The following is a 15,757-nucleotide window of genomic DNA, read 5'->3' as shown; positions in this document are numbered from 1 at the left end:
TCACTCTAGCTAAACTGACCTTATCATAGTCATTCTTCGCCACGTTTAACATACATACCTCGGAGTCCCCTTGTATTCCCCCAGGCTTCCATTCCGGCCAAAATCAAGACTTGCAGACACAAATCCCTCAGTCTGTGCTCCCTTAAGGGGTTCATTTCGAGATTGTGATCCACACCGTCTCGCATGATAAGATAGTGAGGCATTTGAAAGAAAGTCTCACCGCTATGACTCAAACTCCTGTCCACCGCCGTTCTCCTTCTTCTCCTCATGCCTCAAAGCCCAGATCTCGTCCAGTCTTGCATCGACGGGGAACATCTGGTGCCAACGTCTCCATTACCAAACTAGGCTCCGGAAGGGGAACGAGCAAGCCCACCGACGACGAAGACATGGCCAGCTTCTTGAACTTCTGGTATGTTTATGTCTATTTTCCCTTATCTCCAAGGACGACCCTCACATGCCGTCATCCTTGTGTACATATACACACCGACCTTTAAATAAAAGATAAAAAAGAAACAAACTAACAGCGACCAGCGCCATGTGCGAAAGACAAATTACCGTACCAAACAACACCCTATTATACTGCAGCGAAAGGTATGTGGCGAAAAATCACTCCTATTCCTATATTTAGGGTTATCCCAGCCCCATCCTTATCTACAACCTATTTTGGGACCTGCATGTGAAACAAACATATAATAAGATACATATATACTTATACTTTTCTCTCTCCAGCTGCCGCCGCAAAGACTCCTGCAAACCACTCTCAGCATCCCTCCCCTCAATGTCAATGTCGACCTCCTCAAAAATGACCACAACACCACCAACCTCACCACCTCTCTCTCCACGCACAATCGTGCCCCAAATGACTCCTACCCGCATCCCCTCAATCAGGATACCAACCACATCCCACACCGCCAAATCAGATCTCGACCCAACAGAATGGAAGCCAGTATTACTCCGCTCAAGCTCATCCCTCGCCTCCTCCGAGGCCTGGTCGTATCTCTCCCAATTCCACGGCGAGTCTGCGTCTGCGTCCGCAACCGGCACTGGCATTGCCAACCGCCCTGCCAACAACCGCAGCGCTGCAAGCCTCCCCGCCCTGGTCGGCGGTGCTCCCATTGTCGATGGCCACAGCCACGTCCCATCTTTGACAGACACCCCCTCAACCGTCTCCTCCTCCTACAGCAGCACGGCCTCAGATTCCCTCGGCAGTATGTACATGTACGAGTCGCAGCGTCCCCTTCCACCCAGACATAACCCCTATTTCGCGGGTACGAGCGTGTCCAAGGGCGTCGAGCTTGTCGTGCCGCGCATCGCGTCTGCGGATTTCGATGCTGATGCCGGTGATGTTGATGCCGATGCTGGTTCTATTTTCCCTGCTAGCAGTGCTGTGTGGGGAGAGGGTCAGGTACAGGGTGCTTTTGAGAAGCTGTCTGCTCCTATTTCTATGAAGAGGGGTGTTGTTTAATTTGGGGAGGGAGATATGAGCTGAAATGGCTTGGACTTTGAGAGATTTCGGGTTTCGGGTTTCATTCTTTGGCTTGTCTTTGCTGTGCTTTTCTCTTTTGACTTCGATTGCCATTGGTTCATGTTCGAGTCGAGCGATTTCTGACTCCAGCGGAAAATATACGATGTGATGGATTTATTTCTTTTCTTGAGTGTTCCTGGTAGCGAATATATAGTTTTCTAATACCGGTTATTGTCATGTTTTTTAGATCATTGAATTGAAAGCATTTCTTCATTACTCTTCTGTTTCTGTTAGCAGTAATATCCCGGTAAGTAAGACTGGATACATGTCCATGTAGATTGGGTATGAGTCCACGGGTTGTAGTTGTAGACCTAGACATAGGTACAGTAGATATAGCCAGGTAATTAATCTATTAGACTATTACTCTAATTCATGCTTAAATTTAGGAGGATTATGTGATTCCACTGAGTTTCTATCTGATACATAGTCTGTTAGGCATGTGAGTTGTGGGGGTTACATACATCTCCTTTTGTACTATAACTTAACTTATATATTTTACGTCAGTGTCTCGGCGGATTATGTATAATGTAGAGCTTTATTTGCGCTGCAAGATTATTTTTCTACTCACTAATTTAACATTCATTGGAATACTTGGAATCATAACAGAGTAGGGAAATATATATATCACCATATTATCGAGAAAAAGGAGAAGCATCTAACCTCAGAGGATAGATCCCAATTCTTCCACTTTAGACAGAATACTTGCGCACCATTATAATTCATTGCCGATCCCTGTTCACTTCATATACGAGTATCCTAGGCTGTTGATACACTACCGGTTCGGCGATCACTTATACACCGAGATTTCAAAGCTTTATTGCCCTACGCTCTATATATATATATATCAAACTAGCTATGATCCCTTTTGTCGGAAAAGACAAAGGTAGTGCCTAGTAAGCGAATGGTGGGAGGGAAACCCTACCATTAAACTGAACAGGTGGAGATGAGATCTTCATTTCTTGCATACGATTTCGTAATTGTCACAGCTGCCGCTGCATACTGTAGATATCTCGGTGACAGGGCATGTGCCTCGATATCCTTCGAGACGTTGACCAAGGGGCGCAGCTGCTTTCCTCTCTTGGTTTCTTTCTTCTTTTTTTTTTTTGGTTTCTTTTAGGAATCAAATAACTAAATGCCAATTGAAATATTAAATTGTAACAAAGCATTATTGTACTCTTGGTTTTAACAAGAACCTCACTCAGGATCGGCACGATCTGTACCGAGCAAAAGTACTACATGATGTTTGATGTATGATGCATGCTACGCCACTAACGCAGACATTTCAGCTCAGCTCAGCTTCCTTTTTCTTTCTTTTTCTTGCAGAGTCTGCTAGGCCGCACCTAGGCTACTTCTACCTTCAAGTTACCTAGTATGACATTTTATATTCTGAAAGGGTCCCATTTACAATAGCCGCACCACCCGAGCCAATGTCGATGGAAATTACAGGGTGACCTATCACTGCGAGTCAGAGGGGCCCCTGCCAGATACGTTCCATCTGGCCGGCGCAGGAGTTACCACCGCGGAAGGCTGTGCTCGACTGTGCCGGGACGATTCGAGCGGCTGCCGAGGTGCTGTTTGGGGCTACAGGCAGGCCGAGTGCTGGACCTCAAACACTGATGAAGGGGGAAAGATCATTCCTGCCGCCGGAATGCTCTACATCGACCCCAATGACCATGCCGCAGGTCTGGAACAGTGTAAGAGCGAGAACGCCCAGCTCCAGGCTCAGCTTGATGAGTGCAAGAAGAGAGGTGGCGGTGATGGCTCAGGAGAGAAGTGTATGTTTGGAAAATGTCTTTGGATCTGTGTCGTATAGGACGATCCCGCTAATCTGACCAGCCTAACCACAGGCCCATACAATGATCTCAGCAGCGTCACTGAGAACAACAAGACCTTCAAAGTATACTGCAAGAGATGTGAGTTAGAGAGCCAATCTGATAGATCTGTTTTGCTCTCCCTTTGTCCTTAACTGAAGCTAATCTATGCCCAGTGGATGATTGGGGCGCTGCGAACATTCGCATTCTGAATGCTGCCAATGCCCAAGCCTGTATTCAGGCTTGCTCGAACACTGAAGGTTGCACTCGAGCAATCTGGGAAACCAAAGCAACCTTGAAGGAGCCGATTACATGCTGGCTCCGCAGCTGGCTGACTGTCGACAAGGTCCCAACCAATTTTAGTGCTGCATTCAGCAGTGCCCATCTTCAGTAGTTGGCAGTACCTTGAAGTGTGAGGTAACCTAGTCTTGAGGTACTGGATCAAATTTCAGTGTCTCCAGCCCTGGAGGATTCAGCATGGGGGTTCATTGTGATTGTGGCTCTTTATCTTAACCCAAACCCCGAGATATTTGACTTGGTGGAAATTGTCAGGTTAACAATACTATTTCGGTTTGTTATACTATTTGCAATGACTCTTGTAAGGTACCATCGCTTAAGTCTTTATATCATCATGTAACAGGCGAGTATCCTTGAAAAGGAGATATTCGGTGCAGCTAACTCAAATATAGATTAAAGCGTGTCAAGGTTAGGTCTAGAAGATAATCCTCAAGTGCTTAAAAACCAGCACATAGAACCAGAAATAACTAGTACATATATCCCACCAACTGAAGAAGATGAAAAAGAAGGCAAGGTCCACACTCCCAAATTTAGTCAAGAAACCATAAAAAAACCGAATAAACATCACTCCAACAGCTGGATAATAGCCTAAAAGTCTCCAGCAGTAAAGCAACACATATAGCACCCCTTAGAACTCTTATAAACAGGCGAAGACTAGAAGAAAGAAGAAAGCCATTAGCAAACCAGATCGTAGACATTTAAAACACATATCTCAAGGAGATAAATGGGAAGATATACTCACATAAGGCGGCGGACAGTTCGCATCAGCTTCATTCTCATAACACATACCCGAGCAGAAAGCATTACCCATATCCTTGCCGTGTTTTGCGGTATCACCCAAGGTAACAGGTGCTACGTTCGACCCTGGCTGCATTGGGTCGACGGGGGCTACCTCGCTGGCTGGGACATCGTTTGCTGGGAGGTTTGTGTCTTGGCCCTGGGTAGCGGGATTAGGAGCAGGAGCCGGGGCCTGCTGAACAGGAGGCACCTTAGGCTGAGCCTGAGCCTGAGGAACCTGATACTGAGAAACAGGCACATGAGTAGGCTTCGGGGTCCCAAACGCAACAGGAACCTTGGAAACACTCGGGCTAGGGTACGCATAAGCATAACCAGGAGCGGGAGCCTGTGTCTGAGAGTCTGCATGGGAATGCGCGTGCGAGTGCACGTGTGGCTTGGAACTAGGTGCAACAGGCGCATAGGAGGAAGCCATTGGCACGTAGGATGAGGCTGCCGGTGCATGGGCGTGCGAGGGCGCCAATGATGCGCTGTGGATCATAGGTGTCGGGGCTTGGGCCGGGCCACCTGGGGCTTCTTGGGCTTGAGGCTGGTTGTAGTGGTCGTTTGAGCCTGGGCTGTTGCCGTAGCCGTTTGAGTTGGGGTTGTTGTCATAGTCACTATGATAGTCGTCGCCGTAGTTGTCGCCGTAGTTGTCGTCGTAGTTACCATAGTTCTGGCCCTGGTTCTGGTTCTGGCCCTGGTCCTGTCCGATATGCGCCAAGTAGTCCAGTTGTTCGGGGCCTGGTCCGAACTGTTCGCGGGCTGAGGCGATGGTGCTGCCCAGCAGGAGGAGGGTTGTGAAGTGCATTTTAAATGCCGTTACCGTCTAGTCCTAGTCCTCGCTTTTGTTGTCGGTGTCGATATAGATTGGTGCGCGATTGGCGATTGGTCGCAGTTGTCGTGCTAGTCGTTGTTGTCGAAGGCCGATCGATTGGACGGATGGGGCGTGAAGCTTATATTAGTATTCTACGCGTTTGATTGGAATCTCGGTTTTCATTAGTTGCCTTGCGTGAAACGGGCTGTGTTTGGGGGTTGTGGCATTCTCGTGCGCGTGTGGAATGTAAGAGTTTTATACTGGTCTGACGTAACAGAATAAACACAATCCTCCATTAAAGAAGACATAGTGTCTTCATGGATTGAGTGATGTTTGACTGAAAGGGTCCTCAATTAGATTAGTGTAGTTAGTTTATACTTAGCACGCTTTTGCATTTGATACCGATTTGTATAGGGGTATTGCCGAGGCTCTAGATCTGCATACCAGCCTTTGCCAAGTTGTTAGCTCATAAACAGACATCACTGAGGCATAATTCGCAACTTTGGTATGTGCAAGTCAATGCACATGTGTAAGTAGTAGTGTGTAGATGATTACCCATGGTACCATGTGTCGTCGCTACAGTCTCGGAGAATCGTGAGCGTAACCAATTTGGCTATGCATCAAATTGATATACGCGTCCTATTCTCAAATGAAGAAAAGAACGGGTGCGTTGAACGGTTCATATTGATTGCGCTTTCTCGCTCTTAGACCAGACCTGGTTAGGTGTGGCGCATGGGGCCCCAGTTGTCGGCTTAAGCCAGGTGATTAGTATAGAACAAACCCCACATATACACCTACATGCATAGCTTGAGGATGAAGACGATCTAGAATTATCAACCAGATCCCGGTGAGAACCATACATTGTTCTTATTTATACTTTGTTGTTTGGGTTAGCCACGGTACTCCAAATCTAGAATCCATGTTGAGCTCTGCGACTCTATGCGTCATTTTCACGTAAACCCGGCACGAACTAGCAATTATAGAATCGTCAAGATGATCGAGATGCTAGAATAGATGATATTGCAGATTTTTTGTTGAAATTAGAGTGGCTGCTCTGTCGATCGTTCTGTCAACGATACGAACATTGATGGCAATCACCCTTAAGAGGCTCAAATATGGTTAATGTTAGCCACCGACTCTGGCTCCACTGCCCAGACTTACGGAACAGTTTGTATTCGACCCTGGTTGATAAGGCTAGGCTTGTAGAAATATCAACTAGGCTGCAAGTCCCGCCAATATCTATTTCCGCCTTGAAGTCACGAATGAGAACGATCCACGACCTGTAGATTTCTACAAGCTCTGATGTGGCCTGTAACTATCACCAGTGATCGAAGTAGAAAGCCAGGCCCAAGTCCAATATCACAAGCTCTTGTAATGCTCATTGTTTGCCACTAAGGCGATATTTAAAGATAAAATTAAGTCTGAAGCCACTGACGCGTGGATTGACACCAGGGATTCCCGGTAAGGTTCTGTACGCTGTATACAGTACAGGATCCACGTACCAAGCTCAAAGGTTTCTTAGGTGCTTCGTTTCCTGCAGATGACAGTGTTGGATCCTGTCAGAAATTCCGCCACAGTAATCTTGCTTGTATTTGGGTATTTGAATGTTTGGTCCGTATGAAAAAATATCATGCTTCATAAGCGGGCCATCGTCATGCCCCTTACACCAATCACTTAAGTAATGAGCTCGTCTTCTGGAAACCATCTTTTCCACTTGGGTGTTGTATTAACATCTGAGCATATTTATCAGCGAAAAAGCTCCAAGATTCTTGTTCCATTAGACTTCGGGCGAAGCAACTGACGCCAGTTTGCGTTATTTGGGCGTTAGGTGGACCCCCAATGGACTCGCCAGGAACACTTTTCCTATGGCGAGTGGATCCAATTGCCAACACAGGGTGAATAATAGGGCTTTCTCTTCTGTTATGTCTTCTCTGTGACAGACATGGCCAGTTATATCGACATAAAGTCGGCAGCTGGCGAGCCTGTGAAGAGTCTGCTACCATCGAACCTCTGGCATCACGAGATGTCGGACGCGGTCCATGCCCAATACTCTTAAGGGGTCACTCAGGCCCGGGGTCGGGTTCATACCGTGCAGTGGACAGTGACCCTACTCCAGTCTGTCGTTTCAACGATAATGCATCAACGTCACCGTTGAAAGGAGTCTGTCAAAGGATACCCCGCTAAAGGGTTCCCATGCCACCCTCTAGGATGACCACAACACATGCGAATCAAGTTGCTGACGTGCTGTGCACCCCCAAATGACTGACTTGTTGTCACAGACCATACCTCCGAGCTGCAGCGAGCAACAATCACGAGACTGGGACCCAGTGGCTCTCAGAGCAGATGCCAATCCCCGTTCAGGAAACGTTGCCACCGCGCGGCAGAGGTGCTAGATCGCTTGCCTATTACGGGCCCGAGAACCCAAGACAAACGACAATGTATCTGCGTGTGGATCCGTATGGAGGCTGAAGTCGCTCATGGAGGCCCGGTGCAACGCGTCTGGTCCGATGCATCCTTGCTGTGTGACCATGGACTGATCAGGCCACGCTGACTTCCAGCTCAAGGGACATGATTGAATCTGATCTCGAGTCAGCATTTGGGGTTACCAAACATCATAACCTTTGAATGAAGCAACATGAAGCTGGAGTTACCACACCAAAGCACAGCCGCCAGCATCGAAACACCTACGCGGATAACTTGAACGAAGAAACTGGTGGAACATGCAACACCACCAGGAACATGGTGTATTCGAAGATCCCAGCAGCTATCTCGCGAATATCGGATACGAAACGAAGGCCACCCAGGACATTCCGAAGCGCCCGGGGTTGCTCACGCCGAGGGCTGGATGGCCCATTGATCCCAAAGCTCCAAAACCGCTTCAGACCCTCCACGAACTCCATACTTTGCATTATCGTCCATCAGAGGAATCGTTTTCGAATCATCATTGCATTCAACACAGACCCGGACACCTTCATGTTGAACACATCCCGAACAGGTTGTCGATAGGCCATTCGGTCTCATGGCTATACCCGAGGTTCACGTGAAGTCGTAAATTGCAATATGATTGAAATGGAACAGCTGGTTCTTCCACAGGCAGCCACCACAGCATGGTGATTGAAACTCGAAGGCTCGGGACGCGTCGCCATTGCTTGAAAGCGAAGCCGTCACGGCCAGGAGATCTGTCGAACAAAACACCAAAACATCAAACCGTACCCTGGGCGACGACTGCCATCGTAATGGTTGCAGAGTATCCATGAAACAAGGTCGAAGCTGTTGCTAATGACTGTTCACTCAATCGGTTCATAACCCACAATAACGTCGATGTGGCGGAGCTTGAACGTGGACAAAAAGATCATGTCTCCAACATGGACGCCATTTTCATCGTTTCAAACGTCGTAAATTGAATCGCATACTTGGAAAGCTTCGCATTGGAAAAGTGAAGGCCGCAGTCAATGCCAACAGGGTCGGAAAGGGGTGAGGAAAGGGTATCGAGTCGTCGACATTCACAAGAGGTTCTGGCACTGTTTACAGAGAAAGGACGAGTCAGTGAGTTTCTCAAAGATTGAGGACAGTGCTATGCAGTGCTTGTCGAACCTGTCCCGTTGTGACAATGAAGGCCATAACTTCCGAGCATAACTACCGGTTTCTCGGTTGTTCGTGTCCATCCATATCTATTATTGGATCTCTCTTTGACTATCAAGCATCGAAATGAACGGTCGTCATCGTCGTTAAGGTCGCGTTCTGTCGGGGCTAAGGTATCGGGCTCAAGGGTTCAAGGTAAGATCAACGGTTCGAAGTACTATCAAGCTCAGCATCATTGCATGGTAGCTGCAGACGGAGTCCGGATACTCCGTGGTGAGTTCAAGTATCCAGTCCCGCAACTGGAGACTGTTGAGTCGTCCCAGCTGGCTCCTGATGTTGGTTGAAGAAGTGGCCAACAAAACAGGGATGCCCCGTTCGCTCCATGCCAACTCCATCGTGTGTTGTTTACCGAGTCCACAGATGTGAACCAGCAGTCAGAACACCAGATAGTAAATTCCTTGTCTCCGATTCGGGGTTCAGTGCATCCCAAAGGAGACCCCGGAGCCAACACAAGCGTTGTGATCCGCCAACGTCACATTTTTGAGCTGAATCTCGCAAATGAGAGCGAGATGGCAAGGCTATCGGCACTCGCTTCCAGGAATCGTGCGAAGTCTCGGTTCGAATATGGAATGAAGTTGGAAAGATGTCTCTGTGGAGAACTTGACACATCCACGATTGGCTGGCACTTTTCTCCGGAGCGGATTCGAGCTCTGCGATTTGTGAATAACTACCAACATAACATAGCTTCGCCTTCTCGATTCCTCGCCTTCTATGCCAATTATCATGCTAAGTTCCCGTGTATTAGAGACATGGCAAATGTTACGCCTCTCCCGAGCCAGATCGAGTACCTGAAAGGGTTGGAACCTTGAGATTTACCTGTTTCATTGCAGAGTAACTTAAACTGGCGGCAAATCAATAAATATCCGGCTCAAACTCTGCTCCCTTCTTTCTTCCATCCGTATCGAATCTATATCTCTCTACGGGTTCGTTATTTTCCCTATTCGGACACGCTAGCTCGTGCACTCTCAACATGGCCGACCGCTCCGTCTCCCAGCCCCAACACCCTTTCCTTATGCTCAGCCTGTCCATCATACGGAGGGGTCCTTGTTGACCCCTCCCCGTTACCTTTGAGCCCACCCATTCTTCTTTCTCATGCAGGGTTACTAACCCTTCAGCGGGTTCATACACTGCCCTAGAATACCAGTACCAGTCCCCGATCCGCCAGCATCGAGTATCTCGAAAGCTACCCTCGAACGACCCGTAGACTCGAAGCTCACCGTTCTCCCGATCCCAGCGAAGATGACAGCCGGCATCGCAACCACCGACAACGCCCCGGGCCAAGAATCTCTAGCTGGAACTCACAACCAGCTTCAACCCTCGAGGACCGAGGACCCATCGAGGTGAGCAGCCTGTCTTCTTCCATGCTGGTTTGCCCATTTGCCTGATATCCCTCGCCTATCCCAATCCACTCATCCCCTTCTGTATCTGCATCTGCGTCTGCATCTGCGTTTGCGTTTGCGTATCCCCTTCCGATAGTTGCCTGAACGACCACAGACTGAACCTCCCCTCTTCACGTAGCAATGCCAGCAGCCATCTCGTCCAAGAGCCACCCAAGAGCCACCGCACTGTCGGGGAAGAGCTCGACTATTACCGCAACTTCCTGGATGACCTGGTCACCGTCATGCGCGACGGCAACCAAGCAGCGGTCGCCCACCTGGTAGATCTCATCCGCTCGGGCGTTTCAAAGGTCCAGATTCACCACGCTATTCAGCAACTCAAGAGCGACGGCTACAATGCGCCTGCCCCGCGCGCCTAGAGGTACTGATCATTGCCTTGAGGCTTAGTCCTGGTAGCACTGTGGCTGGTTGTCCTGTCGTGACTGGTTTTGCATCTGCTGGGATTGTTTGGGTTGAGTCCCGAGAAGATGGGATTGAGGTTGAGGCACTTGTTGATCAGTCACGATGTCCAACGGCCATGAGCCCTTCTTTTTGTTTGTTCTTGATTTGCGTTGGTCGTTTTAGTGCTCAGGCTAGTGCTGAGATCCCTTGGGAATTTGAGAAAAAAAAAAAACAAAAAAAAACAAAAAAGGACCGAATGCTGTCAAGTGGTAGATCGATGCAACCTGTGACACACATATTTGGTCACATTTCTTTCCTTGGGATGATTATTCGCGGTGCCGGATTTGCATTTCCGGCCATCGAGGTTGGTTGTGTCGATATTGACAAACCATATATGAGTGTCAAGTGGCCAAACATACCCGCTTGGCCTGCACCAGGATAGGAAAATACAGCAGAAAAGACAGATATCACACCGTCAAAACCAATTGTACGTGGTGGTGACGACAAGCGCATGTGAACCAAACGTATTCGGTATCGCCATCGATAAAGCTTCAAATCCCAGGAAGGCAAGAGACCAAGGCCTGCGTGTACCAGGGACCGGGCCAAACCAATTGAAATGCACACGCACTATCATATCTCCGCCACTACCTACGTGCGGATCGAACCGAAGTCCGGCCAGAGGGTCATGGAACGTCATGTCGAGACTGTGCCAATCAAACAGGGATGGAAAAAGGAACCAGACATGAGATCGGCGGTTCGCGTGAATGAAGAATGGACATTGTAATGGCCACGTCCTGTAAGGGGGTTAGTTGCCCTCATCTGTGGATGGAGAGAGCACATATTATAGCAACACTAACACCAACAATATTAACACTGACACCGACCTAGCGTGTGTTCACCCTGGAACAACCGCTGTTCATGTCCAGAAAGATGATCCTGCTGTTTCTCAAAGGGGTCAAGTGGAATGGAAGAGAGTGGGACTTACGGGTTCTATCTCCGTGTCGGCTCGAGCAATAGCAAGCCAGGCCTTGTGGATCGTGTGTGCCTCCTTTCCTGTGAGACGTAGACTCTCCCTCTCTCCATCTGAGAGACATTCGTTCATCACTTGATAAAGGACAGTGTCGATGCTGTGCGATGGAGATGTGGAGCAGGGATTGAATACTGACTAGGGCCACAGAGTTCTTCCCCGTGACTTCGAGAGACCCTGACAGTCCAGACGCGCACACCTGACTTGCTTCACTTCAAGTTGAACATCCTTCTGTCTTCCTCTCCTATTCGATGACATTCCTGTCTACCAGTCTCCCTGTTTGATTCGAGATGGATAACAGCTCGGAGCCGGGATTGGAATCCGGCTGACCAGCACTAACACAAACAGACACAGGCACAACACTAAACGAAGCGAGACAGACCGAACAAAGCCATCTTGATGCTCATCACAATACTCGCGTGTCGAATACTATCTCAACCTCGAACTCGGACACGACTCACTACACCAGCCACAGCCAGAGCTGACCAAACAGAGCTGACCACACGAACCAGTTCCACGGGCAGAGGGATGGAGGAAATGGAACGAATAAAACAACAATTGTTGAGAACCTTCTTTTCCTTTCGTCTCTTCACTACCCATCCCTATCCAGCTCCCAGAACCACACTACCCACACACAACAACAGACACCTCAAGCCTCGCACCAAGCAAACTCCACACCCATAAACGTACAGATCTCACCATCCTATCCAACAAACATAACCATAACCATAACAGTTCCGTTGCAGACCAGTCCAGATACATGTGCACATCCAGCGGGGAGTTTGGGTTTGGTCTCGGTCTGCTGTGCCCGACAGGTGCACATGACATGCATGATCCCGTAGATGATTCTTTAATCCCGGGTCCCTGGTGCTGGGGTTTTGAGCTGGACTGGAGTAGACTAGATTGACACGGGACTGGATCTGGATCGGGATCTAAGATTGGACTGGGGGTTTGATGGTCGTGATGGATACTGGGTACGGTGTATTATTGAGGTTGTCTACATTGGAGAAGGCTGTGGGTAGGGGAGGGAGTCGGCATCGATATTGATATTGATCTATCTGGCTAGGTAGCAAGTGGTATTGCAGGGTTGGAGGGGACGTAGATGTAAGTGTCATGCTAACGTTCAGTAGAAATTCTTGTAGTAGATAGTCCCGCTAATAATTCACACATTCGAGGGCAATGAGAAATTATCAGTCTATTTATTCGAAATCGCGGTATCAGAAAACAAGATAAAGGAAAAGTTTATCCTCATACATGAGCAACCATATTTCGTTCTACCAATGCCTAACCCTATCATGATCATGCTTATTTTTGTGCTTTATTTAAGGTGTGCAACGGCCAGTGTAGCGAGGGTACAAGGAGCAATCACGGACGGTGTAGCGAGCGCACAACCACGCGAGGAAACGCTCCAGACCGAGACCGTAGCCACCGTGGGGGAGGTACCGTACCTATAATGAGATATTAGTATTGGGACCGGTATGGAAGCCGGGAAGCTGGAATAAACTTACTTGCGCTGGTCAGTGTACCAGTAATAGGGCTTGGGGTCCATGCCCTCGTGCTTGTAGGCGTTCATCAACTCATCCCAGTCGTCCATGCGCATACTTCCGCCGACGATCTCACCAACACCGGGCATGAGCACGTCGACACTCTCGGTGACGCGGCGGTCCTCGGGGTCCTTCTTCATGTAGAAAGCTTTGATCTCGGCAGGGAAGTGGGTCAGGAAGATGGGCTGGTTAATGATGTCGGTCATGCGACGCTCAGCAGCCTCGGCAATATCATCACCGAACTTGTGGGGCTGTCCCTCCTCGTTGGGGATTTCGTGCTCGATCAACCACTGGATAGCATCGTCATACTTCATGCGACGGAAGGGACGGGATGGGGGCTTGAAATCGGGGTTGAGCTGCTTGATGTAGCCGGCGATCTCGGGCTCGGCGAGAACGTGGTCAATGACACTGCAGATCATCTCCTCGAGATGGTCGAGCAGATCGGTGAAGGTGATGAAGTCCAGCTCGGCTTCGATGTGAGTGTACTCTGACAGGTGACGGCGGGTCAGGGACTTCTCGGCACGGAACGATGGGCACACGCAGAACACGTCGCCCAGAGATGGGAGACAAGTCTCCAGGTACAGCTGGGAAGACTGTGTCAGGTAGGCATTCTCGCCGTAGTAGTCGAAGCCGAAGAGAGTGCTACCGCCCTCGACCTGGGTCTGCACCATGGCGGGAGGAGACACCTCCAGCATGCGGTGGCCCTCAAAGGCCTTGCGGAAGGCGCGCAGAGTGGCGGCGCGCACCTTCATGACGGAAGACGAGGTCTCACCACGCAGCACGAGGTGACGGTTGTCATACAGAGTCTGCGGGTCGGCGTCCGGCGCCACGCGCGTGGTGATGGCTTCCTTGTCACCGGCGGCGCGGCCGATGATGGTGAAGTAGTCGGCGTGCAGCTCACGGTCGTTGGGGGCGTGCTGCTTGGCGGGCACGGCGCGCATCTCACCGTGGATGGCCATGGAGGTTTCGAGGGTGAGGGTCATGATGTCGAAGGTCTTGACCATATCGCCGGTCAGGATACACTGGAGGTATCCGTAGCCGTCGGTCAGAGTGATGAAGACGTAGTCCTTCTGGGCGCGCATGCGGTGGACGCGACCCAGGACGCGGACGCGGGTGCCAGGCTCATCGGACTCGGGGGAGCGCAACTTGACAGTGGCAGGGTCGGTGTCATCCAGGCGAATGCGGACGGGCTTGGGCAGGGAGGTGTCCTCCTTGATGATGATCTTCTTGGCCTCCTCCAGGACCTTCTGGCGCTTGTCGGCCTCGGCCTTCTCACGGATGGCCAATTCGTGCTCCTTGGCAGCCTTCTTCTTGCGCTGCTCACACAGGGTGTTGGCCTTCTTCATGGCTGACTTGGTGGCGGGCTTCCACTCCAACTTGGCGGCGGGGTCGACATCCTCGCCGGCGGCATCGGTCTGGGACTTGCGCGTGAGGTACTGGATGCCCTCAGTGGTGGGAGCGTGTTCCAAGAAGGCGTGGACGAGGGTCTTGTAGGGAGCGGCCTCGGTACCGTTGCCGGGAGATTCGTCTCTTCCGACGTCCTCGTCGATGTAGATGGTGGTGGACGCCATTGCGCTTTATCCTTGCAATGCTAGGTTGGGAACGAGTTCTGTGAGTCGCGAATTAATAGTGTCCGGTATGTGAGTCATAGATTCAGGGACCAGGACAGATCAGAATACTCACCTGATAAGACGCAGCAAAGAGGCCTCTTATCTCCCAATTGCAAAGTGTTCAACGCAAGGAGAATCACACATTGTGGAGGGGTAAATTTCCGATCTGCGGGATTCCCCACGGGTGCCTGAGGCGACAATTCGATATGACTCAACTTGGTTCAAACTTTCCTAATTGTATAGTTAGTTAGTATATCATCTATAGCATCTGATATTTAGTAGGATTCATCTATACTACCTAGAATCTTACTGATTGGTGTATTGTATTGAAGACATATCACTTTTAGTTCGTACACATGTAAGGTATCTCGTATCCCGGGACAGAGGTAAACACCGCATTTCGAGTACGTGTCAAAGTCGAGATCAGCATAACTTATAACTTAGCAGATATCCGTCCACCTCTGTCAACTGTCTCAACTGACATAATTTGAAGGTCACGGGACTCCGCTCTTGGCATGCAGGGAGCCTACGGAGAACATTAAGGAGGCTAACTTACAGTGACTTTGCAGGTTCCAAGGTTGGTCTTTCTCATATACTTGCCAGGGGTAAATTGTGGCTGGGTCTCTCTGCAGAACTGGGGAAAATACACTACTGTAGCAAAAATAAGAAATGGAGTTGTAGTTCGGCCCCCTTAATCCACTCCTCCGTATAATGACTTGCCCCTTTTATGTTTTTTCCTCTCTCATACCTTACCTGGATTCACTTCCTTACCTTTCATTCTTTCTCTCTTTAACCCTGCATTTTTTTTTCTTTTCGATTTCTTAATTTTTAGTCAAGGTAAGCCTTTCTCCATAGCCCCCTTTTTTTGGCCTTCTTCTTCTGCTCCCACTTATCCCCTTTCAGCTAACTGTTTGTAGCCTCTCTCTCTCCCC

General features: G+C 49.5%; 6 protein-coding genes across 6 annotated transcripts; 3 read left to right on the top strand and 3 right to left on the bottom strand.

Annotated features, from left to right (window-relative positions):
• Positions 1-224: 224 nt before the first annotated feature.
• Positions 225-1,465, top strand: N7446_011418 (uncharacterized protein; the record flags this gene model as incomplete). The annotated part of the gene is made up of 3 exons (XM_058520160.1): positions 225-409; positions 532-591; positions 730-1,465. The coding sequence occupies 3 exons, from the start codon at positions 225-227 to the stop codon at positions 1,463-1,465; spliced, it is 981 nt and encodes a 326-aa protein (XP_058367684.1).
• Positions 1,466-2,761: 1,296 nt separating this feature from the next.
• N7446_011417 (uncharacterized protein) lies at positions 2,762-3,730 on the top strand (the record flags this gene model as incomplete). The annotated part of the gene is made up of 4 exons (XM_058520159.1): positions 2,762-2,773; positions 2,919-3,300; positions 3,373-3,438; positions 3,513-3,730. The coding sequence occupies 4 exons, from the start codon at positions 2,762-2,764 to the stop codon at positions 3,728-3,730; spliced, it is 678 nt and encodes a 225-aa protein (XP_058367683.1).
• A 615-nt stretch (positions 3,731-4,345) lies between these two features.
• Positions 4,346-5,218, bottom strand: N7446_011416 (uncharacterized protein; the record flags this gene model as incomplete). Its single annotated transcript, XM_058520158.1, has 1 exon — positions 4,346-5,218. One exon carries the CDS (start codon positions 5,216-5,218, stop codon positions 4,346-4,348), a length of 873 nt encoding a protein of 290 aa, XP_058367682.1.
• Positions 5,219-7,908: 2,690 nt separating this feature from the next.
• N7446_011415 (uncharacterized protein) lies at positions 7,909-8,124 on the bottom strand (the record flags this gene model as incomplete). The annotated part of the gene is made up of 1 exon (XM_058520157.1): positions 7,909-8,124. One exon carries the CDS (start codon positions 8,122-8,124, stop codon positions 7,909-7,911), a length of 216 nt encoding a protein of 71 aa, XP_058367681.1.
• Positions 8,125-10,105: 1,981 nt separating this feature from the next.
• N7446_011414 (uncharacterized protein) lies at positions 10,106-10,622 on the top strand (the record flags this gene model as incomplete). The annotated part of the gene is made up of 2 exons (XM_058520156.1): positions 10,106-10,206; positions 10,361-10,622. 2 exons carry the CDS (start codon positions 10,106-10,108, stop codon positions 10,620-10,622), a joined length of 363 nt encoding a protein of 120 aa, XP_058367680.1.
• Positions 10,623-12,989: 2,367 nt separating this feature from the next.
• N7446_011413 (asparagine--tRNA ligase DED81) lies at positions 12,990-14,786 on the bottom strand (the record flags this gene model as incomplete). The annotated part of the gene is made up of 2 exons (XM_058520155.1): positions 12,990-13,119; positions 13,180-14,786. The coding sequence occupies 2 exons, from the start codon at positions 14,784-14,786 to the stop codon at positions 12,990-12,992; spliced, it is 1,737 nt and encodes a 578-aa protein (XP_058367679.1).
• Between the last annotated feature and the right edge of the window lie 971 nt (positions 14,787-15,757).

This window comes from Penicillium canescens (assembly GCF_028828765.1).
Source record: "Penicillium canescens strain IBT 15451 chromosome Unknown utg000008l_segment0_segment0, whole genome shotgun sequence".
Classification (NCBI taxonomy): Eukaryota; Fungi; Ascomycota; class Eurotiomycetes; order Eurotiales; family Aspergillaceae; genus Penicillium; species Penicillium canescens.
The sequence above is the reverse complement of the archived record's forward strand: the minus strand, read 5'-3'. Positions and strand labels throughout refer to the sequence as shown.